General features: G+C 41.9%; 1 protein-coding gene across 5 annotated transcripts in view; it reads left to right on the forward strand.

Moving 5' to 3' along the window:
* PXYLP1 (2-phosphoxylose phosphatase 1) overlaps positions 1-24,248 on the forward strand; it is a 49,972-nt gene extending 25,724 nt beyond the window's left edge. For all 5 annotated transcript variants that reach the window (XM_040074642.2, XM_040074640.2, XM_040074639.2 and 2 more), the window contains 4 exons: positions 10,295-10,456; positions 11,347-11,473; positions 19,419-19,558; positions 20,914-24,248. In XM_040074642.2, coding sequence (XP_039930576.1) covers positions 10,295-10,456; positions 11,347-11,473; positions 19,419-19,558; positions 20,914-21,845 — 1,361 coding nt within the window. In that variant the 3' untranslated portion in view covers positions 21,846-24,248. The remainder of the gene's footprint in view (positions 1-10,294; positions 10,457-11,346; positions 11,474-19,418; positions 19,559-20,913) is intronic.
* Positions 24,249-25,786: the final 1,538 nt, after the last annotated feature.

A 25,786-nucleotide genomic window follows, 5' to 3' on the forward strand; every position in this document is an offset into this window, starting at 1 on the left:
AATGGAAAGAGTTGCCAACCATTTCTGAACACAGCTGATAAAAGCTGTTTTGAAAATCTGTTCCAGTACAATTTAATTGGATTCATTCATTTAGCTGCTGCTGAGTTCCACAGTCAGAAGCAGGACAGTACTTTAAAATCTTATTGTGGTGCTCATGGATCTTGTTGGATAAGTAGCAGTGGCTGGATCTACAGTATTTATAAAAATCACCTGCTCAGGCCATAATACCCTCCTGTTTAGTCTTTGTGTATTTCAACCTCGTTTGGTGGCCCTCAGGACACTGCTTTGATGTAGCTGAAGTCTTCTCACCGCATGATGAGATGTGGCAGCTCTCAGCAATAGGAAGGACTCCCCAGAGCGTGGTGGTTATGGTGTCTGTTGCCCTCATTTGGGAATCCCAGCGAGCCCGTGGTGGGCCAGCACCGACAGAACCGTGTCAGTGTAAGCGCTGCTGGGGCTGCTTTTGCATCTTGTCACTAAACAACCTGGAGAACGAGCAACGTGTGACTTGAGCAATATGTTTATAGAGCAGCAAACCCATCTGGATGTCTTGTAGGAACCTCCCCCACTCCCTCCAGACCGAGTGCGGAGCCAAGCGATGGGGAAATTAGTGACACGCTGAAAAAGAAAGGCTTTAGTATGCATGTGTATTTATTTTAAAGAAAGTAGCATATTAAATTGGTGAAAATAGGAATCTATTCTGTGGTGAACATTGTAGCGTTCCAGTGTAGTAGGAAAATACGATAAAATACAGCAAGTAATTTTTTCACTTTGGGAGGAGAAGTGGAAAGTGATTGTCATTTCTAGAGCTTGAAAAGGTTCAGATTTGCAGTCACCCTTGCTGTGTTATTGCTGTCAGGCTGAAAATCCTGGAAGCTATTTAGGCAGTGCCATATGCTCTTTTGAATTGTCCAGTGAAAAACAATGGGGGGCGGGGGGAAATCCCTAAAACGATAAAGCTCTTTTCAGAGCCACATCTGGACTTAATAAATGCAAGCACACATTGTATAATTTAATGTATCTGCTTAAATTAGGTCTCAAACACAAGACTGCAAGGCCTGGCATGTTGTGTTTGGTGCAAAAAGGATTTTCTTAACACTTTATTCTCCTCATGTAAGTCTGATTGTGACCTTGTAAAAAAATCTGCTAGCCATGCAGCTAATGCAGCTGGAAATGAGAAACCTGTTCTCTGCAATGCTGGTGTTTAGAGCTGGTAGGCTACCAGGCATGGTGGCTGTATGTAGTTGTTCTATTTTACCTTTGAACGTGAACACTCAAGTACTGAAATCTGGTCTCTTGCCCTGACTCTGATGTGGAATAAGGCCCTGGATCAGTACCTGTGAGCTATGGCTCCGTGGGCAATGCCCCAAGAAGAAGAAAACCTTGAAAGAAAGTTCACAGCTTGTGAGCCAGAAAATAGGCAGACAAGGAGGCTTTGCCTCACTTGTGGAAGGGGGTAGGAGGGTTGGCTATTTCTGTCCAACTCTGTGAGAAACAGCTGAGGAGAGCAGCCTATTTATAGTAGCTCTCGGTTGTCCATAGGAACATTTGCACCTCCAGTGGAGAACTTTAGGGATCTGAAAACTCAGATGGCATTAGACTGAAAAATAAGCTTTTGGTTGCATTTCGTGTAAGAAAATGACACCAGCATTGATTAGAAAAACTAAGATGCACTTACAAGTTGTAGCTGCAATTGTATTGTGATTGTTCTGGGGAGAAAGCAGGGACTGTGGTGAGAAAACTCATACTGAGGTATATGTGTAGACTTCAATTTGGCTTGTGCATGGCAGGAGAACAGTTTAAAGTCTTCTTTCCTTATGTCCTAATGTCTGTGGTTTTCTTCAAAAGATGCCCACTAAAAATCTAAATACTCTAGAGCTCACACTCGTTCCTCCTCAGTCAGATCTGACTTCCACTGGGTTTAGCTGAGGTACGTCTGCAGCCTCCTAGTTTCACTGAATTCCCATTTTCTCTCAGTGAACCGATGATATGCAGAATGCTTCAGAAAACTTACATTTCCTGTACTTTAAACAGAGAAGCAGCATTTTTATTTCAAATTTCCTCTGGGTATTTTTCCAGTTGGAGGAAGGTGGTTCCTCATGTTGGTTGCACTGCTCCCATCTCCAGCATGTTTTGGATGGAGACTAATTATAGCTGAGTTCTCCAGGTGGAGAAGGGCAGGAAGGGACCTGATGCTTCAGGCTCTGTGGTGACTGAGTCTGTAAGGCTAAAAGAAAAGGGAAATCCACCTCTTTTCTTGATTAAATCACAAGAAGTAACTGGGGGAGGAAATGGGACTTCTGTATTGTCACTATGAGACTGAAGATGTAGTTTGAGGAACTAAATGAGGAAATACAAATGTAGCATTTAACAGAATTTTAAAAGCAGTATTTTTCTAGTATTGACCCAAGTAATGCAGAAATTTACCCAACAAAGATGAGAACACCGCAATGGGCGAACCTTCCTCGTCCACCCAGCGCCCCAGCTGTGTGAATTTAATCAATTTCTCTGTAAGAATTTGAAATATGATGATCTGTTTTACAAATCTGCTGCAGCATTCCTCATGGCCTTCTAAAGTAATTGGGTTTTTTTTTGCTGTAGGAAGGGAGATGTCCGTGTTTATTTGATAGGATCGATAGAACAGTTCTAGTGGGCTTTAATTTCTGGTGTCAAAATATGCTGTGCTGAAGGCCAGAACCGTGGCTCTGCAGTATGAAATGCAGGTATTCAAGGCTGCTGTAGCAAGCATTTTCCAGCACTTTTGATTAGAAACACTGCCATGAAAAGAATATTTATTCAATGATATTTGCTACTTGCTTGCTACAGCTAAATACTCTTTGTGAACATTTTTTTAAAGCTTGTCCTAGAACTTGACATGTAGGCTGCTGGCAATGGGATTGTGCTGTAAGACTGCTTGAAAAGTCTCTAAATTACTGTGATTTCTTTTACAGAAAGAAAAACAGCAGCAGCAGTCACAAAATTGGGTGGGTTAAATGGGTATATGTGTCTGGGCATGTGTCAGCCCATAACTCACCTCTGGTGCTGAGTGTTTGCAAACTGTTGGAAACTCAGAGGGGATCTGTAGTCTGTTTGCTTCCATTTGGCTGCTTAGTCAATCCCATGAGCTTGGAAGGTCCTGATGAATCTGTGTTCGAATCATCCATTTTCAGAGTTTGGTAGGTGACATTTCAAGTGTGTAAGGAGGGAAGTGCTTCCCTCTGTGCCCTGCCACAGCTGCAGTCTGAAGGTTGTACTGTGTCACCTTGGAACGCGCACAATTGTTAGGCTGAAATGCTGTGGGGAAATGACACTCCAAGGAGCCTTCTTGATCTTCTCAGGTGTTTGTTAAGGCAGAGCATTTTGTTGTTGCTATTCCAGGTTAAATTTAAAGTGTGTGCCCTCCTCCATCCCCCGCTGTTCTCTCTGTTACCCACCTCCCCCATAGCTCCCTTCACTTTTTTTTTCTCCTTTGTAGTTGTGCTCAGAGAATTTAACAGCACTGTGGGAAGAAAACCTTGAAGCTCAGGGCCTGTTCTGTAGTCGAGAGAGGCTGTGGGTGCCCATCTGTGCTTGAGGGACCCCTTCTGCTCCTCAACAGGCAGGACAAACAGCAAGAGTGGAGAAAATGGAAGGGCAAATGCTTGGGGAAGCAGAGTTGTGGTGAAAAAATTAGTTAAGGGATTGATTGAGACTGAAAAGACACTGAGGATTGTCACTTCTTTGTAGATTCAGTTTGCACAGATCTTACATAAATTCTTCTTCAGGTTCTGTAGGGCAAGAGGTTTGATTTAAAGCCTAAATTACTTTTTTTTTTTTGTTTAATTAAGCTGCACATTCTAATAAACGAAAAGCCAGTGAAAATTTAAGACTGTAAAACGTTTGGTAGCTCCATCTATATTTTATATAAATACCAAATCTAAAGTTAGAAACTTGCGTTCACAGGCTTAGAAAGCCTTTCAAAAGACTTTTCTGGTAATTTTTTTTACTGGTACTTGATAGTTTGACCAGTGTGAGGTTAATAAGCCTTTTTTTGTCTGCGTGATTACTCAGCATTCAAATACAGCACATTAGTGATTGTGGCCTTATGCATTATGGATGAAGGCCCTTGCTGCTAATACAGATCTTACTTCTGAGCCAGTCAAAGCCTTTATTTAGTGACACAAGAGAGGAAAACGAGGAAGGTGGGTTGTGTGTCACACAGCCACCTTTGAACTTCATTAACACCCAAATGTGCCTTTGCAATCCGAGGCAGGGCTCTAAAACTGGTCCTGGGGCTGTGCTGCTGGGGTGAGGGTGGGCTTCTCTGGGAGCACACCTGGGGTCACCCCTGGGACCTGCAGGGGTCCTACCCAGGGACACAGGATGTCAGAGCTCTGGCACTGCTGTGCTCAGGTCGCTTCATTTCTCCACTGGCATTTCTCCAGTGTACCTTCAGCATTGCACTGTGTGCTCCTCAGCCCATGTGTGCCTCAGCTGGTTTTTCCAGATTGGTTCTCAGACCTTTTCTAGATTGTTTCTTCACCTTTTCCCCCCACACCAGTTGTTTTCAAGAATTCCTGCCTCCTTTGGATTGTTCTTCTGAACAGTACTCCCGTTCTAGTTTCCATTTTTTTCAGGGAGAGAGCAGCTAGAGGAGCTGGGGTGTTCAATGTGGACAAAAGGAGGCTCAGAGGGATCTTCTCTCTCTCTCCACACCCCTGAAAGGAGGTTGTAACCAGGTGGCAGTCAGTCTCTTCTCCCAGGTATCAAGCCACAGGACAAGAGGCAATTGCCTGAAGTCGTGCCAGGGGAGCTGTAGATGGGATATGAGGAAAAATGTGTGGATGTGGCATTTTGGGTCAGGTTTTAGTGGTGCTGGGTTAACAATTGGATTCAATGATCTGAGAAACCTTTTCCAACCTTAATGAATCTATGAATCTGTGAAATCCGCATTCATCAGCAGACTTTCAGAAGCCTGAATGTTCTGCTCTGTGCTAGGCAGCCTTGTTACTGCCCTGGTAGGAGCAGAAAGGGGTGGGGGGAAAGGTGGAAGTGGATAAATAACTTTTTGTGCTCTCTGACATGCGTGTTTGCTTTTCTTTACCCATCAGCGTAAGGTTACTTACAGTGGGGTTGCTGTTTTTCATTTCTGCTGTGTGGCTGCATTTCTATTTGACTGTTTTAAATGGTATGTTTGCATGGGGCTGAAAGAACCTTCTGTATTATAAAAGATGAAAACTTCAGCTCTGTTGAGTCAGAAAATTGAGACTAACATGGCTACTTGTGCTACTGCTTCTCAAGCTGTTTGGAGCTCCAAGGGAAAACAGCAATGGAAACCAGCTTTATTGCCTATCTTTCTGATTTTAGGTAAATGTTGTTGATTCATTTTCATGGATAAATGTGTTTCTTCTTGGTAAACAGTGTTGCTACCTTTTGTATCTCAAGCTGAAAATAGGACTGGAGGAGGGAGAGAAATTGATGATGAAGTGATTGAGCGTTTAATTTGGTGCTCTTTCTACATGAATTGCACTTTGTTGTGTGTTTGGTTTTCTGCTGCGCTGAATTCTGTCAAAATCATCTCAGTTTTGTAGCCCTGATGGTATCTGGCTCCCTGCTTGGGCTTCTGAGCACAATAGCTGATTTGGTAAACTTGACATTTTTCCAGAGGGGATTAGTTGCTATGCAGGAGTTACGACCCTTCCACTGAAAGCACTTCTGAGCGATTGTCTGTCTTGCTCAAAACTGCTTGTTTAATGTTTGGGGGGTTTCTAGATTTTGTGGCATTCAGGAACTTGGTGGGGAGGATATAGAAGTCAGATAATTAACTTTTTGCTCTTTAATTAGATCCTAATTAATGCCCACTGGAAAGAAAACCATACTCATAATGTTTGAGACGCCAGTGGGTTTGGTCTTAAACACATTTATTGGTCAAACAACTGACTTCATTTTAGAGTATGGTCTTCACATTCTGTGGTGTGATTTAAAATAAAGGTTTCTGGAGGTTTTTTGTTTAATTAAACATAGTATCAGAATTTGGATTTTAGTTCCTTTGAATTGTGTTGACTTAAAAAAAAAAATAATCTGAGTTTGGAGCTGCAAGAATTCTTGAACAAGTGATTCCACAGCAGTATTTAGGTGTGATACTGTGTGACCAGTGCCTCTCTGTCTCATAAGGCAGCAGTTGCTGTTTGTTTCATCAGGTCTTACTTTTGTCTGATACCAGCCCATGTATTTAGTTTTACTTCATGTTTCAAACAATTTTAGCCCGATGGGACCCTGGGAAGAGTTGCATTGAGCTCTTTCCTTTTATTGTTTCTCTAACTTGCTACGTTTTTTTCCTCACTATAACTTCTTCAAAATTGTTTCAAAGTAGTTTTTATGTAGCTTCTTTAGTTATAAAAATAAGTGTATGAATATTGGGAAATAAAATGTGCTCTCTTTCCCGCTCTGTTGTCAAGCTACCTCTGTAATAAGATGTCCATGTTCTTTATAGTTTCAGTGTTGGCAAAGCTTCCAGTTAAATGATGAAATATGTTTCAGAGCTATTTTATTAACTGCTTTGGCTGCGGTAAATGCACATCAAAATCATCTGCTCCATTTCTGGTTTACATTGTTGTATTCTTGTTTTAGTGAAACATGAGTTTTGAAAGGCACAGCAGTGGAAAAATCCTGCTGAAAACCTCTCTTAGTCATAGATTTAAGTATGACTGTGCACACTGGCAGCTTTCTGTTTTGGGCAAGTGCATGTTACTGTGAACTACAAGAGAAATTCACATAAAATAGTGCTAAGCTGTAAAAAACAATGTGAAAACTGTGTAGCAGTATTCTGACCTTGTAATGATTTACAGCTGGAAGAGCAGAACTGAGTATGGAAAAAAAAGACAAATTTCAGCCCCCTCATGTGAAGGGCTTTTAAAATTCTTTTTTATTTATTTTTCCCCTTTCCTCTCTGAGCTGTATCAATACTGTTTGTAGTTTTGCCCGTTAAAAACGGACCAGAAAACCCATGTGGGAGACAGAAGTGGGATTGACCCTGCAGAAGACTTTCAGAAGGGAAATACTTGGATACGGAGAGACAGTCAGCTCTTCTTCAAAGAGCTTTAGAGAACTGCTCTGAGTGGTGCAGGGAGTGCAAAAATGCGGGACCAAAGTGAGCCTCCTGTGCCAAGGGAGCTGGAGGGGAGGAGGTGTGCAAAGCAGGGCTGCAGAGCTAGGACATGGGATAAATGAAGCAAGGGAGCATGAAGGCCAAGTGCTTGAAATGAGGAGGGAGGAGAACTTCATGAATACATGGGGCACTAACAATGTCCAGGGAATGGTAGGAGATGAGGAAACAGTTGAGAAACCACTAAGAGCATGGAAAATACCTCTGTTGTGTCAGCAGCCAGAAATACAAAGAGAAGATGTGTTGGGATCCTCATCCCAAAGCTCTGAAACTGCAGGAATGTTCCAGCTCCTGAGGAGCTTTAACAAGGGGTGAGGAGGAGCAGGGTGGCTGGGTGAGCTCTTCAGCGGCACCGTGCTGAGCAACAGGAAGGCAGCTCCAGCTGAGATTCATCTCTCCTTAGTCTTGTGTTGTCATTCTTGCCTGTTGTCACCTCATCCCTCCTATCTCCATTCCCCCAGCTGAAATACTTGTTATTTTCATGTTTATGCACCTGGTGGACGTTTTTAGGAGACTGCAGAGACTGGTGCCCAGTTCATGTAATTCCTTTTTCTATTTGGCTACGTTAAATAGATGACCCACATGTTTGCCTAGGTAGTTCAATTGCCATTATTTTCTCCTAATGTGTTATTTCCAGTGTGTTAAAAGCAAATACTGCTTATCATGTCATTTCTTCTCCCTTGTATAAGCCAAGCGTATTCACTGTACAATAAGGTCAAGTTTTACCAGCTATGAAATGAACTATTGATGTTTCTCATCTCTGAGTCTGTTTCCAGTCCACAAAATATTCTTAAGTTGTACCCATAGCTGCTGTACTGACTTGAGTCTCCTTTAAAGGTGTTCTTTCAATTGCTTTTTAAACTGCAGACATATATTCTGGCAGTCCTGCAGGTGTTATTTGGATTATTCAATTTTATTCTTAGTGTTCAATGTTATTCTTAATCTTCAGTTTGATTTTTAATATTTTAAAGACAGTAGATGCTTCTCTCTTTAAGATTTAGTGCTTTTCCTTATTCTTAAATTTGTCGGGCAGTGTTACGGTATTTATTCAACTGGTTTGATTAGAGATGAGACTTGCATTCTGCAAACAAGATATTTGGCCTCGGGAATCGCAAGCACTTGATTTAAAAAAGCTCATGTATGCATCTGTTGGCTTCTGTCCTCAAAAGTTTCAGTACAAAAATGGGACACGTTCAGGGTTTTTGTGGTTAAAACTGCCTTAGATAAAAAAATTAGGACCTTTATTTTGCTTTTAAATCTCCCAAACAAAATTTAGGGTCAGAGTTAACTTGGAATTTTTGCTCTTGGAGTATGGTTTTCCATCTGCTGAAAGACTCCTGTGTCTCAGCTGACTTGAGCTACATGACCTCTTGAGTACCTCAACCAGCTCTGTGTCTGTGACATTAAGGGAGCAGCAGCAGTGTTGTTTGTGGATTGCTCTGGAGAGAATTCTTGCAGAAAACTGAGAGTTGTTGCTGTAACCTTTTCTGGCTTGGAAACTTGGCCGGTCGAACGCACCCGTAATTTGCCATTTGTCCTGTGGACAGCTGCTGCCTGTAGTGCTGTTTATTTGCAGAGTCCAGTCACTGTTGTATGACATTCTGGGGTTTGGGGTCTGTACCCCAAGTACAACTGTACTGCAAAGCCCAGATACTGCCAAAGCTCTGTGTCACTGCCAGTTTCTTGGGCAGGGTTTTGCAGTGTCTCACAACAATGTGACCCTAAGCAAGGAGCTAAAAAGGGAATCTGGTAGATAAAGGTTGAAATGGGAGCTGAGCTCCACAATTAAAGTGTCCAAAGTCGAAATTCCAGTTTAATATTCTCACAAACACAGCTGAAAGCAAAATCTGAAACAGCTTAATGAAAAATTTCAAGTGACTGCACTTGGCAGGTATCGGCCCTGTCAACAGCACTAGCAAGGTTAGGGAAAATGCTTGGGTTCTGGTTTTGGCAGACAAAGAGTAGCCACATAAAAATATTTGAAGTGTAATGTATTGTAAGAATGAAGAGATGTAAGAATGTAAGAATGAAGAATTGCCAGCTATGTGTTCTTAAAATCTGCGTGTGTTTTGGTTTGGTTTGCTGTCTTGGTTGGTTTTCCTGGTCTGTACAACTATTTATTGTACAACTATTTACTGAACAACTATTTATCCACCTCTGAAGTTGGAACGGGGAGTCAAGGTGGAACTGAGGAACTGACACAGAAGAATTAGTAAAGTTTTGCTTTGATATTTTCTGTCTCATCCTTTCTTTTTTCTTTTTTTTTTTTTTCCTTTCAAAATAGAAGACTAATAGGGTAAAAATATGAACACTTTTCCTCCTCTTTTTCACCTCTAATTCTTCTGATTAAAATTGCAGAAAATAGAATTGAATAGAGACATTTGTTATTACAATGTAGTCTGGTAATACTCATAAATTAATGGATTCTCTCACATCAAGGCAGGGTCATTACAACTCTGGCCCTACATTTAGATATACTTCAACTTTCATCCACATGTCAGAAGACTTAGTGGTGGTATTTCTGTTAGTTTCTCCTCTGTGTGTGTTTATTGCATTTCTTTGTGTTTCACATTTTTTGGGTAGTCTCAGTTTCATTCCAAGAAAAATATATATATATATATATATGTATATATTAATATAAGCCAGACGCTTTAAGGTTGACAAAGTGGCAATGTAAGAACAGGGATTAGTGAGGAAAATGATGAATAATCCAGTCCTTCAATCTTGACTACTTTGTTTTCCCAGTGGTTTGTATTACCCTCATCATAACTGCGCTGTGTCTTTTGCTGATGTCCTTCAATGTCATTTTTTAAGTTAAAATGCTGAGAGACAGCCAGACCTATTGTGGTGCGTTTTATGTGATTCATGCTGAGAGACTGACAGGAGAAGCAGCTCCAAGAAGAGTGCAAAACCTGGAGTTGTTCTACATCCAGGTCTGTTCCTGAAGTCTTAGCCAAAGAGCTCTTCTGGGCTGTGTAAATCAGGAAAAAAAAAGATCACAATGAGGTTGTTGCACGCTATTGAGAGACATCCTTTCATGAAACCACAGCCTTTGTGCTTAATTACTTAAAAATAATGACAAAAAAGTCATAATCCTCCATGTCCCTAAAGTCTCCTGAAGGTGTATGCTGTGTGTTTTGTATCTTTCAGTGCATTTAATCCCAGTGAACCCTGTCAGGGAAGATGGGTTGAATCCTAAGAGCCGGAAGAGAATAATGCCTGATTTGCTGACGGAGCCTCCTGCCATAGACCCCGTGTATGAAGCTCACGTTTACTGCAATGTTCCCAGCATTGCTGAGCGCAGCATGGAAGGTAGGCTTGGCGAGGGCACACCTCAGGCTCTTGCTTGTTTCTTTGTGCTGTTTTTAGAAATGATAACTGTGCATTGTCAGTTCATTGCTGCGTGGAGAAGGTGGAGCAAATGTCAGCTGGTCGCTGAATTCTGTTAAGTTGTTCAAAACATGCTGCTGCTCTTTCCTTCCCTTGTATCTTCTTTGTTGTCTTGATTTTTGGAAATTGTTCTGAGTCCAGCCAACAGTTAGCTATAGGTCTAAAACTGAAAGGGCTGGGAGAGGTATAAATGTTTAATATTTGAATTGTAATTCTTGTTACACGTCAGCTGCATTTCAAGCAGTTGACTTGGAATTCTGGAAGAAAAACCCCACAGAAGTAATTAATTTTGGATTCTGAAGTCATTAGACATGGTCAGCTAGAAGGCATATTTGCATTCTTTACTCCACAGCAGCTGTAGCAAGTTTGAATGAAAGAAGTCCTTCATTAGCATATCCAAATAATGGTTATCAAATAAATCACAAACTAGTATATCAAAAAGATCCAGATTAGACATGCTGCAAAATACATCATTATGATAGGGACCAGAGGAGAGGCTTTATTAAAGTGCAATAGCCTTATTGTGTTGGCAGAGTTGAGTGCTTCAGTAATGTTTTGTGTGGTTGGTGGACTTCAGATGTACTGTGGAGAGTGCTAAGAACCTCAGTCTTGTATAACTTGTCTTGCAATCTGAATTAAATCTTTCTTGGGTTAGCAAGCTGTAATTTCCTAGGGGTGTTTTCTTCCATTGCAATACCAAAGCTATCAAGCTAATGATACTTGCTTTTTTTTTAAATTAAAGAAAGTGCCCACAGGTAACATATTTCTTCTCTCTCTCTCATTTTGTTTTGTTTTCCCCTCCTTCACTTTAGGTCATGCCCCTCATTATTTTAAGCTGGTGTCAGTTCAAGTGCTGATTCGACACGGTGATAGATATCCCCTGTATGCCATTCCCAAGACAAAGAGACCTGACATCGACTGTATGTTGGTGCCCAGCAGGTAAAATTCTTGGAGCTGGTCTTCACTAAGCTCTTTTTTTGCTTGAGAATAATTTTTTTCCTCTTCAGGAAACAATTTGTGCAGCCTGAAGTACATTGTGACTTCTGACCATTGTGTATTGCCATGGTTTAAAAACCAGCCTCTGGATCAGTGGTGCGCAGTATTTTCTTTGAAACAAGAACTACTAAATGTTACCAGTTCAGACCAGAGTAAGTTCTTTGTGTTTCTTTAAAAAGCAAAAGCTATTTAGTTGGATATTTAGGTTGCTGTTCCTCTTAGGTAAGTTTCTACATTTTGAAAATGCAAGTGCATTGTTTGAGATGATCTCTCCAGCTCAGCACACTTCCCTTCATCTGAATACAAAAAACTCTCAGGCAGTTCAGTACTGCCATAAGAAAATTGATATTTATATTTTATATTATTTTTTCTTTTACTCTTCAGAAATAAAGGCTATCAGAGTTTTCCCTTAATGATTTGTGTCAAAAGTCAGGAAAAATGGGAGTTGTACATTTAACTATTAAAATACAAGTTAACAGAAAGTGCTAGTGTTTGCTACTTGACAGCTACCCCTTTCCTGTGGTTGCCTCTCTCTGTCTAGATCTGTCACAAGTTAGTTATGTGTTTCTAACTGCCACTAAAACATTGTTTTCCTTTCTGTTTCAGTATAGTGCTTTTGTCTAACATGTCTTTGTGGGTTGCTGAAAACTTTTCACATCTGAATGACTTTGAGCTGCAGATATGATCTGAATTGCTTCTTTGTGGCAGAACCTTCCTTTTTTGTTCAGATTCTAGTCACTGATACAGATGAATTATAGTGTACAGCAGTAGGAAAAAACAGTGATGATGTAATTTCCAAGCTTTGCTATGGCTTGTTTGATTACATGTAAGTACTTCTAAGTAGGATGATGATGATTTTTCAACAGAGGATTTACCAGTGAACCTATTGAATGTTTAAAATTAGAAGAAAAATACCAAGATATGTTAGCAAAACCTCTGAGCGAATCTACCCCTTCATGCTGCTGTCCCCTCAGCAGTGTCAGGTGTGGAGATTTCAATGGCTGAGGGCTGTGTTGTGCTCCTGCATACATTAATCAGGAAAAGAGGTACAGTAGGTACAGAAGGCAGTGTAGATGGACCATAAATACTCTTTTCCAGAATGGTGTGGAATCTCCTGTGTCTTTAATTCCTCACCAGAAAAGCAAGAACATTATTTCTTTATTCACAAATGGCTTTGCTCTGTTGTGCTGGAAGTGTTGATGCCACACTGAAAGGACATCTCACCTTAGTGCCTGGGAGCATCATGGAGCAGATCTTCATGGAAAGAATTTTTTAGGCAAGTTCAAGAGAAAGAGATGATCCAGGACAGCCAGCACAGCTTTACTCAGGGCAGATCTGCCTGACCAGTCTGGTGGCCTTCTGTGATGGGGTGGCTGAGATGGTGGTCAAGGGAAGACTGACCAGTGTTGTCTACCTGGAGTTCTCTAGGGCTTTCAGTGTGGTCCCCCATGGCATCCTTAACTCCAAACTGGAGAGATGTGGATTGGAAGGGTGGACTGTTCAGTGATGAGGAGTTGGCTGAATGGATGCAGAGGTGGTCAGTAGCTCTGTGTCCCTCAAGGCTCTGGCTCCAGCGTTCCTCAGTACCTTCATTGCTAACATGGACAGCGGAATTGAGTGCGCTCCCAGCAAGTTTGCAGTGACAAGAAACTTGTGTCCAGCTTGAGAAGTGGGTCCATGAGAAACTCAAGGGGGCCAAGAAGTTCAGGAGGTTCAGCGGGCTCAGGACAGTCCCAGACACAGGTACAGACTGGGAGGAATCACTGAGAATAGCCCTGCAAAGGACTTGGGGGTTCTGGTGGATGAAAAACTGGGCACGAGGCAGCAGTGTGCACTGGCAGCCCAGGAGGCCAAGCAGCCGGCTGCTGCTTTTCTGTGTTCACACATCACCTTCCACCAAAATGCCTGTTTTGTCAAGAGGTGTCACCCGGGGGTCTGGTCCAACATCCTTCAGGAGAAGCTGGATTTCCTTGAGAGGTGCCTAAGCTCAGAAGCACACTGTGCCCAGGCAAAGTGAGCGGCTTCCTGAAACGAGTTGTGCGTTCCTGAGACTGCAGAGAGGAGACCAAACTTTAGTTACCTCTGCCACAGAGTGGAGTGGGAGATGCTTTAATAAAAAATTAATTTTTCCAAGAAGATGGAAAATGAATAGTTTGCTAATAGCTATGATAACATTTTTAATGACCTGCCTGTAAGGGGTGTGATTATTTTCAGCATGAAATACTAAGTAGAGAAATGTGATCCAGATTTCTGTTGGACTTCCTTAAGGCTCTGATCTTCTGGTCTTTCTTAATATCTGTCATGCTAGAATGTATGTGAAAAAGCTTTATTGAAAAGATGTTAACTGCAAGTGACAGTGTTAGATGAGTAGCTGTGTTTCTCAATATTAGTGTGCCACATGAGGTCTCAGGTTTGTATTTGTCAGAAAAGCTTTTATTGCTGTTTCCACTTCAGTTTCAGGCAAGGAGTACAACGTGAAGGCCCTGGAGTTAGAAAAACTATCCATAAAAGGCAAGGAAATAGTGTAGCTTTGACACAGAACGACCAAGTGGAGCAGTTGAGGGGGCACGGTCAGGCTCTGAAGAGGCCAGAGGGGGACACCCGTGGCTCTCACTGATTTGGGAAGCATTAGAACATCACTGTGTAAATGACACATCCCTCACCACTCACAGCCACTGAAAGACCTTGTCTCCTCAAGAATGTTTATGTAAAAGAGCGTCCCCTCTCCTAATTTAGGGCAGCAGACACATTAAAGGATTTGCAAAAAAATTGCAAAACAATTATCTGTAAAAAAAGTTGACTCTGCCCCATTCTGTCCAGATGTGTTAAAGCTGACCTTACTGAATAAAGCTAGAACTAAGCCATTGTTTTGAATGGAACATTCATTACTTCAGCATCAGGAAATCATTTGCTGTGTTTGGCTGTCAGGCTTATATTCCTTTGTGATGTACATTTGGTGCTTGATTGTAAACATATTTATATGGGGAGTGGGACAGGGTCTGTAATCACAGCCTTTGAACGGAGGGTTTCTTGCTGCTGTACAGTTGAGCTGAGGTGTCTGATGGAGAGTCTGGCTTGTTGAAGCTTTCTAACATCAGATGAGCAAGCTGCTCGTATGCAGGCTGCTCTTTATTTGACTTGGCATTCAGCTGATGGAATTCATTAATTAAGCAGATTATGCTACAGCCCCATGGACTTCTAATGGCTATGCAAAATAGCCTTGAGGTCACGCTTGGGTTTCGTGAATTATGGATTGTGACACATAAGTGTGGAATGAATATAAGCAAATGGATTAAATACTTTGAAGATTTCTTCCATCTAAAACTTCAATTAATATTATTGTTATAATTTTTATTGTTCTGGATGCAAATTTCCAAAGGGAACCAAATAATGCATACCTTTTTCCTCAAGATTACTTGAATGATGTTATGAAAATGTGTTCATTGTAGTGTTTGCTTATGGGGGAAATAAATTAATCCCACACATTTTTTTCCTTATGTAGTTCACATTTATAGTGTCACAAGTAAAAAATATGTTGTGTTTCTTCGCTGAGTTTATATGTGAGAGAGAAGAAATGCTTTTTGGAAGATGCTAAAATGATTTCAGAGGATTGCTATAATTTGGTAGTAAGCTGGGTTAATTAGCATATACTTGAAGACATTTTGAAAGGTGTTGATGTTAATCATAAGAAGCTTAGTAACAAACACTAAAATTTTAGGTTCAATATGCACATGTTTTGAAACTGCCACAAAAATGAGCTGGGAGGTAGGAGATGAGACAAGTATCATACTGTAAGCTAAAGGGGGTGTGGGTTTGACTTGGAGAGAGGTCGAAGTAGGATCCAGAGCAGGATCAGGTGAAGAAAGGTCTCCTGAGGGCTCTGCTGACTTTAGGGAGATGGACAGCGGTGACAGAAGGAATTACAGAGCCATGGAGTGGTTTGGGCTGGGCAGGACCTTCCAGATCCTCTCATTCCAAGCCTCTGCCAGGGGAGCACTGGGGAGCTTGCTATAAAAATGTGCAAGCTGCCGACCTTTATGAATAAATGATCCCCAACAGTACTACTGCTGCCTTAGGATCTCTTTTGTAGACTACACTGATCTGTTGTTGGGTTTAGTGGCTCTTTCCATTCATTTGTTTTCTGAAAAGCACGCAGTGTAGTCCTTTGATCTCACACTTTTTTTTTTTTGCCCGCTTGAATTTCACACGTTATTTTTGCTTGAAGTTCTAAAATTATTTTTTTTTTTTTTTTTTTTTTTTTCTCATTTTAAGTAAAGACACAGGGACTCACTCTTGGTATGGTTTGCAGGCAGAATCTTGTGTTGTGTGATTACAGAAAAGTCATGTTTGTGTGTCTGAAGCCTGATGGGGTCACGTTTACTCACTGAGTGATGCACTGAGGGCTCTGCCAATTCCTTGTGAGAAGCCTGATCCTCTCAGCTTTTGCCATGCATTTTTGTATCAGCTCCTCAAGGAAATTTTATTGAAGGCCAGCGCTGTTCCTGGCAGAAATACATAATATAGTTCAAATAGTTGTGCAACATTTCTTTCCATGTACGCTGGTTACAGTGTAGCAATGGAAGGTGATATTAAAGCATTTAAGACCTTTGCAAATAAGATATTTAAATGTTGATTAAGGATTTAAATGTTGGTCCATTTTAATGCTAGTGCATTAAATGAAAACCAGAATATTCAATCTATTATGCCAGTGTTTAAGTTGTAAATAACAAAAAGATCAGCTGAATTAATTATTTGAGGGAAAAGAAGCATCCTCCATTTGTTACAAATAAAATTTATTCTGTTGTATACAAATAAATAATTAAAAGGCAAATTAACAGATTTCACATAAGGGAACCAAATGTTAAAATTGGGAAGTGTACCTGTTGTTAGTGGGTTTAAATGAAATGCTGTTTCATTTTCTGACAAAATATTTTTTATACTCCTACCTTTTGCAAATGTGGTAGCTTGCCATTGTAAGGCCAGGAAAATTACAGAAGGATACCTCATAAGTTAATTTTTATTTTCTGATGACTCTTATGGAAATAAAATTTTAAGGATAATTCAGTCTTTTCAACTGTACAAATGAGCAATTTCCTTTGCTTCCTGCCCCAGCAGCCTCAGCCGTGTTGCCTGGATACTCCATCTCCTGCAGCATCTGTAAATTGGCCAATTCAACAGGAGGATTCGTATTCTAAATAAAAGCCAAGTCTTGGGGAGGGAGGGGGATTGCTTTGTCAGCCGGGAGCCTGAGTGCTGCTGCAAATCTTGCTGCTGAGAAAAATAGGTGTTTGTTTGCCCAGTTGTACAGGGACGTCTATTTAAGAAGTAAGATTTGAATTTCTGTTCAGAAAGATGTCCAACAATTATATTTCATAATGCACTTCTGCAGACTTGTGCTCACTTTAAATACAGTTTAATCCAACGTTAAGTAACTTGCATCTCCATGTCTAATATTATTAATATACTGTATTAATGCACTGGAATATAAAATAATCAATTATTGTCCCTTTTGTAATTTTATCTTGAAAGTCCGTTTATTTTGCCTGCCATTTTTTCAGAAAAATCCTTTTGCAAACTAAAGATAAACACTTTTCTTTCTTCTTTCCTATCTTTCTTCCCACAAGTGATTGCTGGCAGTTTTATCAGCACGGATTTGATTCCATTAGAATTCTTTCAGTCTTTTGTAAGCAAAGCAGCAAAAGAAGCAGAATGGAAAATGCAATACTTTTACTTTTTTTTCACATGTATTTGCAGAACTTGTTAATTAAATGTGAACAGAGTTTAAGGAAATTTTTGATTGTCAGTTTATTCATGTGTAGAGTTGTATAAAGTTCAAAACTTAGCGGTGGTTCAACCTGCTACCTCTGTAATAAGCTTAAAAAGCCATCTGCTAATGCGTGTAATTTAATTTTCTTAACTTAATTATTCCATTTTTAGATGTCACTGCTGGGCTGTGAAAATAGTGCAATGTACAAAACGTTCTGTTGGAAATTTTCATCTGGAGCTGGAGTAAACTTCTAATGTATGATTGTAATACAGGAAGCCTCCACTGCTTGAGAAACATTAACCAGGCTTTGCTCCTTTCTCTGCTTTGCAAATACTAATCTTCAGTTGCCCTGTTAAAATAACAATATACAGAAGAAGCTGTGGATTTAGAATATCATAAATTGGGTGGTTTTCCTTTAATTTGAAATTAAAATGAAAAAAAAAAATTAGTCTGATTTTTAATCTCATTATGCTTTTTATCTCATTTGGAATTTTTTTCTTGCTGACAGTTGTGGCATAATTGTAACATTTTTCTGCCAGGATTTTTTTTTTTTTTCCCTGAAAAGAAATTAAATACTGGAAAATTCAAGTTTTATAAAATGATATGAGCTGCCTTTCTGTTGACAGACACTGATTCTTATGAGCCCTCCTGTGTATGCAGGCCGTGAGCAGAGCCCTGCAAGAGCTCCTCTCATGTATGAGAGTTTCTCAGTTGGCTCTTCTGAGTGAGCATGGATGTGTTTGCCCCAGTAAACTTTGATTCCAGACTCTCATTCCTGCTTTAGTGGTGTTACTGCTCCCTCTGGTGCATCCTGCAACTCATGTTTCTTTTTAAGACCTGAGGTTTTTATATCAAAAATAGTTTATTGTTCTGACAAATGCAAATATGAGCAGTAAACACAAATCCCAAAGTTGTATAAGAATTCCCTGACATAATTTATTTTATATTTGTTTATTTTATATCTATTTTTAATATATGTTTATTTAAGCAACATGAACATATATTAACTGTATTCAAGCTGAACATCCTATTAGGACAAAAACCATCGTGAGCAGAGTTGGATTTCCAAGCAGTTTCTGATTTCGTCCTGCACAAAATTAGAGGTGACTGTGTAACCTTTGGTAACTGCTGACATTTAACAAAGAAGTCTCCACTCATGTAATGCATTTCTGCTGTAGGAACGTGATCACAGATTTATTTTGCAAAGGTTCAGATTACCTTTAGGTTACATTGTGGGCTTTTTTGTACCTGTAGCTTTCTGCACAGCAGTACTGCAGTGAGCTGAGTCCATGGTGTATTTGAAATTTTCAGTGCAGTTTGGGAGATCTAACCATTCTTTCACTGACTTGAACTCTGCTTCAGTGAGTCAACTTGGATATTTTAGTGAATAACTCTTCCAGCTGCATTCATTACCTCCATGGTGAGGGTATCTTACTTGTGTATGTGTCCAGCAGTGTTGGCCTCCTTCTTCCTGGATAAAAGTGCAGTACCCCAATCCATGATTCCAGTTTTAAAGGGGCCACTGAGCACTGCTTTCCAGTCCCACATAACTGAGACTACATGTGCTATTTGTTTTGAGGCTGAAGGAATTAGAATCAAAAGCTGAGATTGTGGTCAGCATTGTACATAATAAAATCTGAGAATTCCTTCAACATCATCTCCTTAAAGTACTGTATTTGAATCCCTTTAGATTGTTACTGCCTTTGGCTGTGCTGTTAAAGAGGTAGTCCTTGAAGAGGTACTTCAGAAACTGGACAGAGGTTTGGAGGTTTTTTTAAAGCATTTTTAATATATTTTCTTTTTCATTTTAATTTGTAACTGTATTAGTGACTGAATTCAAAGCAACCCCCAGAAATTGTTCTAAATTACTTAGCGAAAGGTGTCATAATTTTAGCATGACAAGACATCTGTTTCCCTATAGTTCTTTGGTAGATAGTAAGTAGTTGGATTTCTTTTCCTTATTTGCAAAAGTCCTGAGTAAGAGCAGATGTTGTCTCAGTGGGAAATAACCTCACATCGTGAAATTTCTGAGCTGGCATACTTGGAATATTTGACTGTCTGGAGCTGCTTTCCCATGTGCTTTTGGAAGTTTTTACATTTTGATTTTTTTTATCTCTCTAGGAAACCTTCTCATCCTCAGCTTGAAGCCTTCATTAAGCATATGTCCAAAGGGTCTGCAGCCCAAATGGATGGCTCTCTGAGCAGCCTGCCTCACTTCCCCAGTCATTCCCTGTGTGAAATGGGAGAGCTTACACAGACAGGTGAGTTCTCCTAGCAGCTCTGTCTCGTCCTCCGCTCTGTCAAACACAGTCTGCTTGAAAAAGGGATCTTCTCATTCTCTTTATAATGGCCTAAATGCTTTTTCCTGGAAGCTTATTATGTTGGTTGTATCCTAGTCTATGCTGGGATATGGATAAAATATTAGACTCTCAACTGTAAAAGTGGCAACAGTTGTAGAAACCATGCTTTGTCCTATTGCTTAACAATCCTGTTTCACACTGGTCAATCTTGGCATCTCTTAACTTCCTTTGTAGCAAGTCGGAGCACCTTTCTTCCATGTTGCTTCACACCTCAGAATTCCTCTGTTACCCTTGTGACACACGGCACTGGTCAGTCTCTCCTGAGGAAGATCTGGTGCTCTGTTACTGACAGGGTTGTTGTGATGCAGAGGGACCCTGTGTCCCCTACAAGAGCTGCTTGTAGACAAACCTGATATTTGTGTTATGGAAATGCTTTATTCATCTGGTGCCTGTCAAATCCTTGTGTGTGCTGGGATCCCTTTGGAAGGAATCCTTGGCCACTGTGAAGTCCTGCAAAGTGCTATCTGGAGAAAGCAAGGCAGGACACCGGTGAGATTGCACACAACACACAGATTGTGTCACTGAGCCGGCATCTGGGGACTCCTGTGGCTTGTAGCTAGGTTTATAGAGGTGTTCTAGTGCATCAAGAGTTCATGGCTATTGCTTTGCTGCTGTGCAAGAGATGTGGACTCTGGAGAAAAGGTTTTGGCACGTGAGAAGGACACACTCTCCAGCTGGATAAAGGCAGAGCTTTAGCATAAATTATCAAGCAATTTAAATACTCCCTGAAGGAAGATGGAGAAGGAGGCTTGATGCAGTTGCTACACCTCACGATTGTTTAGCGAGTTTACATGCTAATTTACCTTCCGCGTATTTGTGACTGCTGGTGGTTTTATTGGCTGCCATGAATTTTCAGGGAGACAGCATCCTCAGCCTGCCTAAAAACCTGACTGAGGTGCAGTCTTCAAAAACACCTTACTTTTATAGTCATCTTACACCCATTCAGTCTGTGTCTCAGTCCAAAGAATTAATATTAAATCACTGAGGTTTTAAAGAAACTTTATGGAACCAACTTCTTTTCTATATTTCAGGTTAGTTCCTAGAACCTGAGAGATACTGAAGAATAGCAAGTTTCTCATGTTTCAGACAGTTTTCTTAATAGTCATCCTAAGTGAAGTTCAGTTTTTTAAGTTTATAACCTTTTAATAAATGGTTCATTTATCAGTAAGGCTGCTAGCTGTAAATTTTTTTTTTTTTTTCCTTTTGCAAGACTGCAAAGATTCTAATCATGTGTTGTAATTTCTGTCAAAATTCAGGGGTCGTACAACATTTGCGAAACGGACAGCTGCTGCGGGAAATTTACATCAACAAACACAAACTGCTCCCTGGCGACTGGACAGCCAAGCAGCTCTACTTGGAGACCACAGGGAAAAGCCGAACCCTGCAGAGCGCGTTGGCGCTGCTCTACACCTTTTTGCCAGATTTTGACTGGAAGAAAATCAATATGAGGCACCAGTGGAGCACCATTTTCTGCTCGGGAAGCTGCGATTGTCCCATGAGAAACCACTACCTAGAAGAGGAGCAGCGCAGGCAGTACAGCTTACGGGTGAAAAACAACGATTTGGAGAAAATATATGTGGATATGGCAAAGATTGTGGGCATTCCCACCAGGCAGCTGAGAGCTTCTAACCCAATCGATTCTCTCTTGTGCTATTTCTGTCATAACGTCTCATTTCCGTGTACCAAAGCTGGCTGCATTGGTATGGAACACTTCAAAGTAATCAAGAGACACCAGTTGGAGGACGAGAGAGAGAGGCAGGAAAAGAAACTTTACTTCTTGTATGCACTATTGGCCACTCATCCTCTCCTCAACCAGACTGTCAATCGGCTGCAGCGTATTGCAGAGGGCAAGAAGGAAGAAGTGTTTGTTCTCTACTCTGCACATGATGTCACCTTGTCACCTGTTCTTAGTGCCTTGGGCATTACAGAGGCCAGATTTCCCAGATTTGCTGCCAGATTAGTTTTTGAGCTGTGGCAGGATGGGAAGAGGCCCAAAGAACACTTTATCCGCATCCTGTACAATGGTGCTGATGTCACATTCCAGACCTCGTTTTGCAAGGATCATTATAAACGTTCCAGCAAACCAATGTGCCCACTAGAAAAATTCGTCAACTTTGTCAAGAGGGATATGTTCTTAATTTTTAACAGTACAAGCTACTATGATGCATGTCATAGGAAAGCACTGTAGGGAAAGGCAGAGGAAAGGAGACAGTGTTAACTTATGTCAGTGATCTGTTTTCTAGCGGAGGCACGGTTCAGTTTTCCTGTATTTTTCTGTGCAAGTACAGAAGGGTAATGCTTGAAACATTCTTCAAATAGTTTTATTTTCATTCAGGCTGCAGATGGCCTTCAGTAGAAGAGCAAATGCCAAGGGTTATGTGCGTGTGTAGGCTCACAAATGCTGTTAACTGTTGTGATAAACCATGTGGGTGAATGTAACCTGGCCCTTGCTTGATAGAGTGAGAGAGCACAGACTTTGTGTTTCTCTGTTCCAGAGCAATACTTGGATAGCGTGAGTTTAAAGCCAAAACTACATTTTTTTCCACCATCATCCCAGAGTCATTTTAAGCAGTTCATGTCAGGGTCATGATGAATTCCAGGTGTCCGCATTAAGGCATTTGTAAGGAACTTTTGAATTTCTTTACTCAGAGGAAGCCTTCTAATATTATGGGGCAGGTCCTTAAAGCAAAGTGCATGTATGTGTGTGTGAACACTTCCCTGAGCACGTACAAATGAGCGTGTGCCTTTTGCACCTCACAGACCTAGAAACCCTTGGCTACTGTTGCCAGTGCCAGAGAAGGGTGTACTGGAACAGGGATACAAAACTCTACTCTTTGATCGCACTTTCAGCACTTTGAATAGTTCAAACACAGTCTAGAAACATGTAAAGGCCTTGTGATGTTAAAGTAGATGGCAAACACTAACAGTACCACTAAACCTGAGTGGGAAATTAGGGCTAGAAATCAGTTTTATGGTGAAGTGTTGGGCTCTTTCCCATTGTGAGCATGTTCAAGCCGTTGTGCTGTGGAACAAATCAGTATTTTAGGAATTTGCTATGGTGACTGCTTGAGACAGCTTGACTAAATACTGAGAAAACTTTGTAGTTGAGTTAGTATTTTTATGGACTAGGAAGCTCTTATTTTGTAAGACCAGACTTGTAAATATTGTACTGTGTATATTTATAGCACAGTAGATCTTTCTTACTTGTTTAGTTTGTAAAGACTTGTGGAGGTCACTTTTTAGGCATTTTTTCCCTTGATCAGGATGTTTAGACTTAAGAGTAAACTGTCTGTTTTGGGTAATTCGAACAATGAGTAGATATGAAAATTTCAGACTGCTTTCATCTCTGTAGGAGTATGTCTTGGTTTTGAAAAGACAGGTGTCTGCTAAGGAGAGGCAGGCCTCTCTAGGAAATGAGGAATTTGAATCCTTCCCTCCGTGTTATTATAATTTGGAAGATTAAAAAAATAAAACTTTTCAGTCAGAGCTATGGGGAAAAGGAATAACAGTCCTTTACTAGTAAATATAACAGGACAGACAAAAACCAACAGCAATTATAACAATAGTAGAACAGAACCAAGAACCCCGAGGGCACACGGTGGAAGCTCCGGCGCTGATGGCTGGAAGCCGGGCGCGGTGGACTGTCCTCCGCAGGCAGGGGGTGTCCTCGGCAGGCAGAGGTGGCAGTGCCGGAGAAGCTGCAGCGGCGGGACCCGGTCTCACCCAAAATCCAGCAGGATAGCGAAGAAATTCCGAATTCCTGGATACTCCAACAGATGGTAGAATTCCCAGGACCAGACTCCTTCGTTACCCGTGGACTCCAGAAGCCAGCCGTGGCCCGATCCGTGCTTCCCCCCCCGGAAGAAGAAAAGAAAAGAAAAAACCGCGAGATCCCCCCACCCTCCGCTCTCTCCGGGAGCTTTTTTCCCTCCCCCAAAACTAAGTTATCAGTTCTTTTGTCCACGTTAAGCACTCAGCACTTAGTCTCCTAGCAACTTGGGAGGGGGGAAAAAATTCCACAGAGACTTAAACCCCAACATTATCCACCCCGAATTTTTTTCCCACACCAACATATTATATTGAACTTAAATCTTTAAATAATATACATATATATACATGTGAATATAAATACAGACACAGTCACAGTGTTCACCGAAAAACAAGGTCCCCTTGAGGTATGCAGCGGGTCCCTCCATCCTTTTGCATCACCCACCATGTGCAGCCAGGTCCCTGAGCAAAAACAACCCCAGGAGCGGGATTGTCTTTGCTGGAGGCAGAATTAATCCAAACAGTTTTTCCCAGCATTCCTCTCATGTGTACTACGGGAACTTTATCTCCATCTCTTGTTCCCAGGGGCTCAGATTGGGCGGGGCCTGCTCGGTTGGTGGAACCTCGAGTGTTCACTAACCAGGTGGCCTTTGCTAAATTATTCTCCCAGTTCTTAAAAGTCCCCGCACCCAGTGCCTTCAAAGTGGTTTTAAGCAGGCCATTGCATCGTTCAACCTTCCCGGCTGCTGGCGCATGATAGGGGATATGGTACACCCACTCAATGCCATGTTCTCTAGCCCAGGTGTTTATAAGGCTGTTCTTGAAATGAGTCCCGTTGTCAGACTCAATCCTCTCAGGGGTACCATGTCTCCACAGGATTTGCTTTTCAAGGCCCAGGATGGTGTTCCGGGCAGTAGCATGGGGCACAGGGTAGGTCTCCAGCCATCCAGTGGTGGCTTCCACCATGGTCAGCACGTAGCGCTTGCCTTGGCGGGTTTGGGGAAGGGTGATGTAGTCAATCTGCCAGGCTTCCCCGTACTTATACTTGGACCATCGCCCGCCATACCACAGGGGCTTCACCCGCTTGGCCTGCTTAATGGCAGCACACGTCTCACAGTCATGGATAACCTGAGAAATACTGTCCATGGTTAGATCCACCCCTCGGTCTTGTGCCCACTTATAGGTGGCATCTCTGCCCTGGTGACCTGAGGCATCATGGGCCCATCGAGCTAGAAACAACTCTCCCTTGTGTTGCCAATCTAAGTCTATCTTTGACACCTCTATCTTTGCAGCCTGATCTACCTGCTCGTTGTTTTGGTGCTCCTCATTAGCCCGACTCTTGGGGACATGGGCATCTACATGGCGGACTTTGACAGGTAGCTTCTCTACCCGAGCGGCAATGTCCTTCCACTCATCTGCAGCCCAGATTGGTTTTCCCCTACGCTGCCAATTGGCCTTTCTCCACCTGTCCAGCCAACCCCACAGAGCATTGGCCACCATCCACGAATCAGTGTAGAGGTAGAGCTTTGGCCACTTCTCTCTTTCAGCAATGTCCAGGGCCAGTTGAACAGCTTTGAGTTCAGCAAGTTGGCTTGACCCACCTTCTCCTTCAGTGGCTTGTGCAACCTGTCGTGTGGGGCTCCATACAGCTGCTTTCCACTTCCGGTTCATCCCTACGACGCGGCAGGAACCGTCAGTGAAAAGAGCATAGCGTGTTTCTTCTGCTGGCAGTTGGTTGTATGGTGGAGCTTCTTCAGCACGTGTCACTTGTTCTTGCTCCTCTTCATCCATGAGACCAAAGTTTTCACCTTCCGGCCAGTTTGTAATTATCTCCAAAATCCCAGGGCGATTTGGGTTTCCAATGCGGGCGCGCTGAGTGATGAGGGCAATCCATTTGCTCCATGTGGCATCGGTGGCATGATGGGTGGAGGGAACCTTTCCTTTAAACATCCACCCCAGCACCGGTAGTCGGGGTGCCAGCAGGAGTTGTGCTTCTGTGCCAATCACCTCTGAGGCAGCTTGAACTCCTTCATAGGCGGCCAAGATTTCCTTTTCTGTTGGAGTGTAGTTGGCTTCAGACCCTCTGTAGCTTCGGCTCCAGAATCCCAGTGGTCGGCCCCGAGTCTCCCCAGGCACCTTCTGCCAAAGGCTCCAGGACAGGCCATTGTTCCCGGCTGCTGAGTAGAGCACGTTCTTCACCTCTGGTCCCGTCCTCACTGGGCCAAGGGCCACTGCATGAGCGATCTCCTGCTTGATCTGGGCAAAGGCTTGTTGTTGTTCAGGGCCCCAGTGGAAATCGTTCTTCTTGCGGGTGACCAGGTAGAGAGGGCTCACAATCTGGCTGTACTCAGGAATGTGCAT

This window comes from Hirundo rustica, chromosome 10 (genome assembly GCF_015227805.2).
Source record: "Hirundo rustica isolate bHirRus1 chromosome 10, bHirRus1.pri.v3, whole genome shotgun sequence".
NCBI lineage: Eukaryota > Metazoa > Chordata > Aves > Passeriformes > Hirundinidae > Hirundo > Hirundo rustica.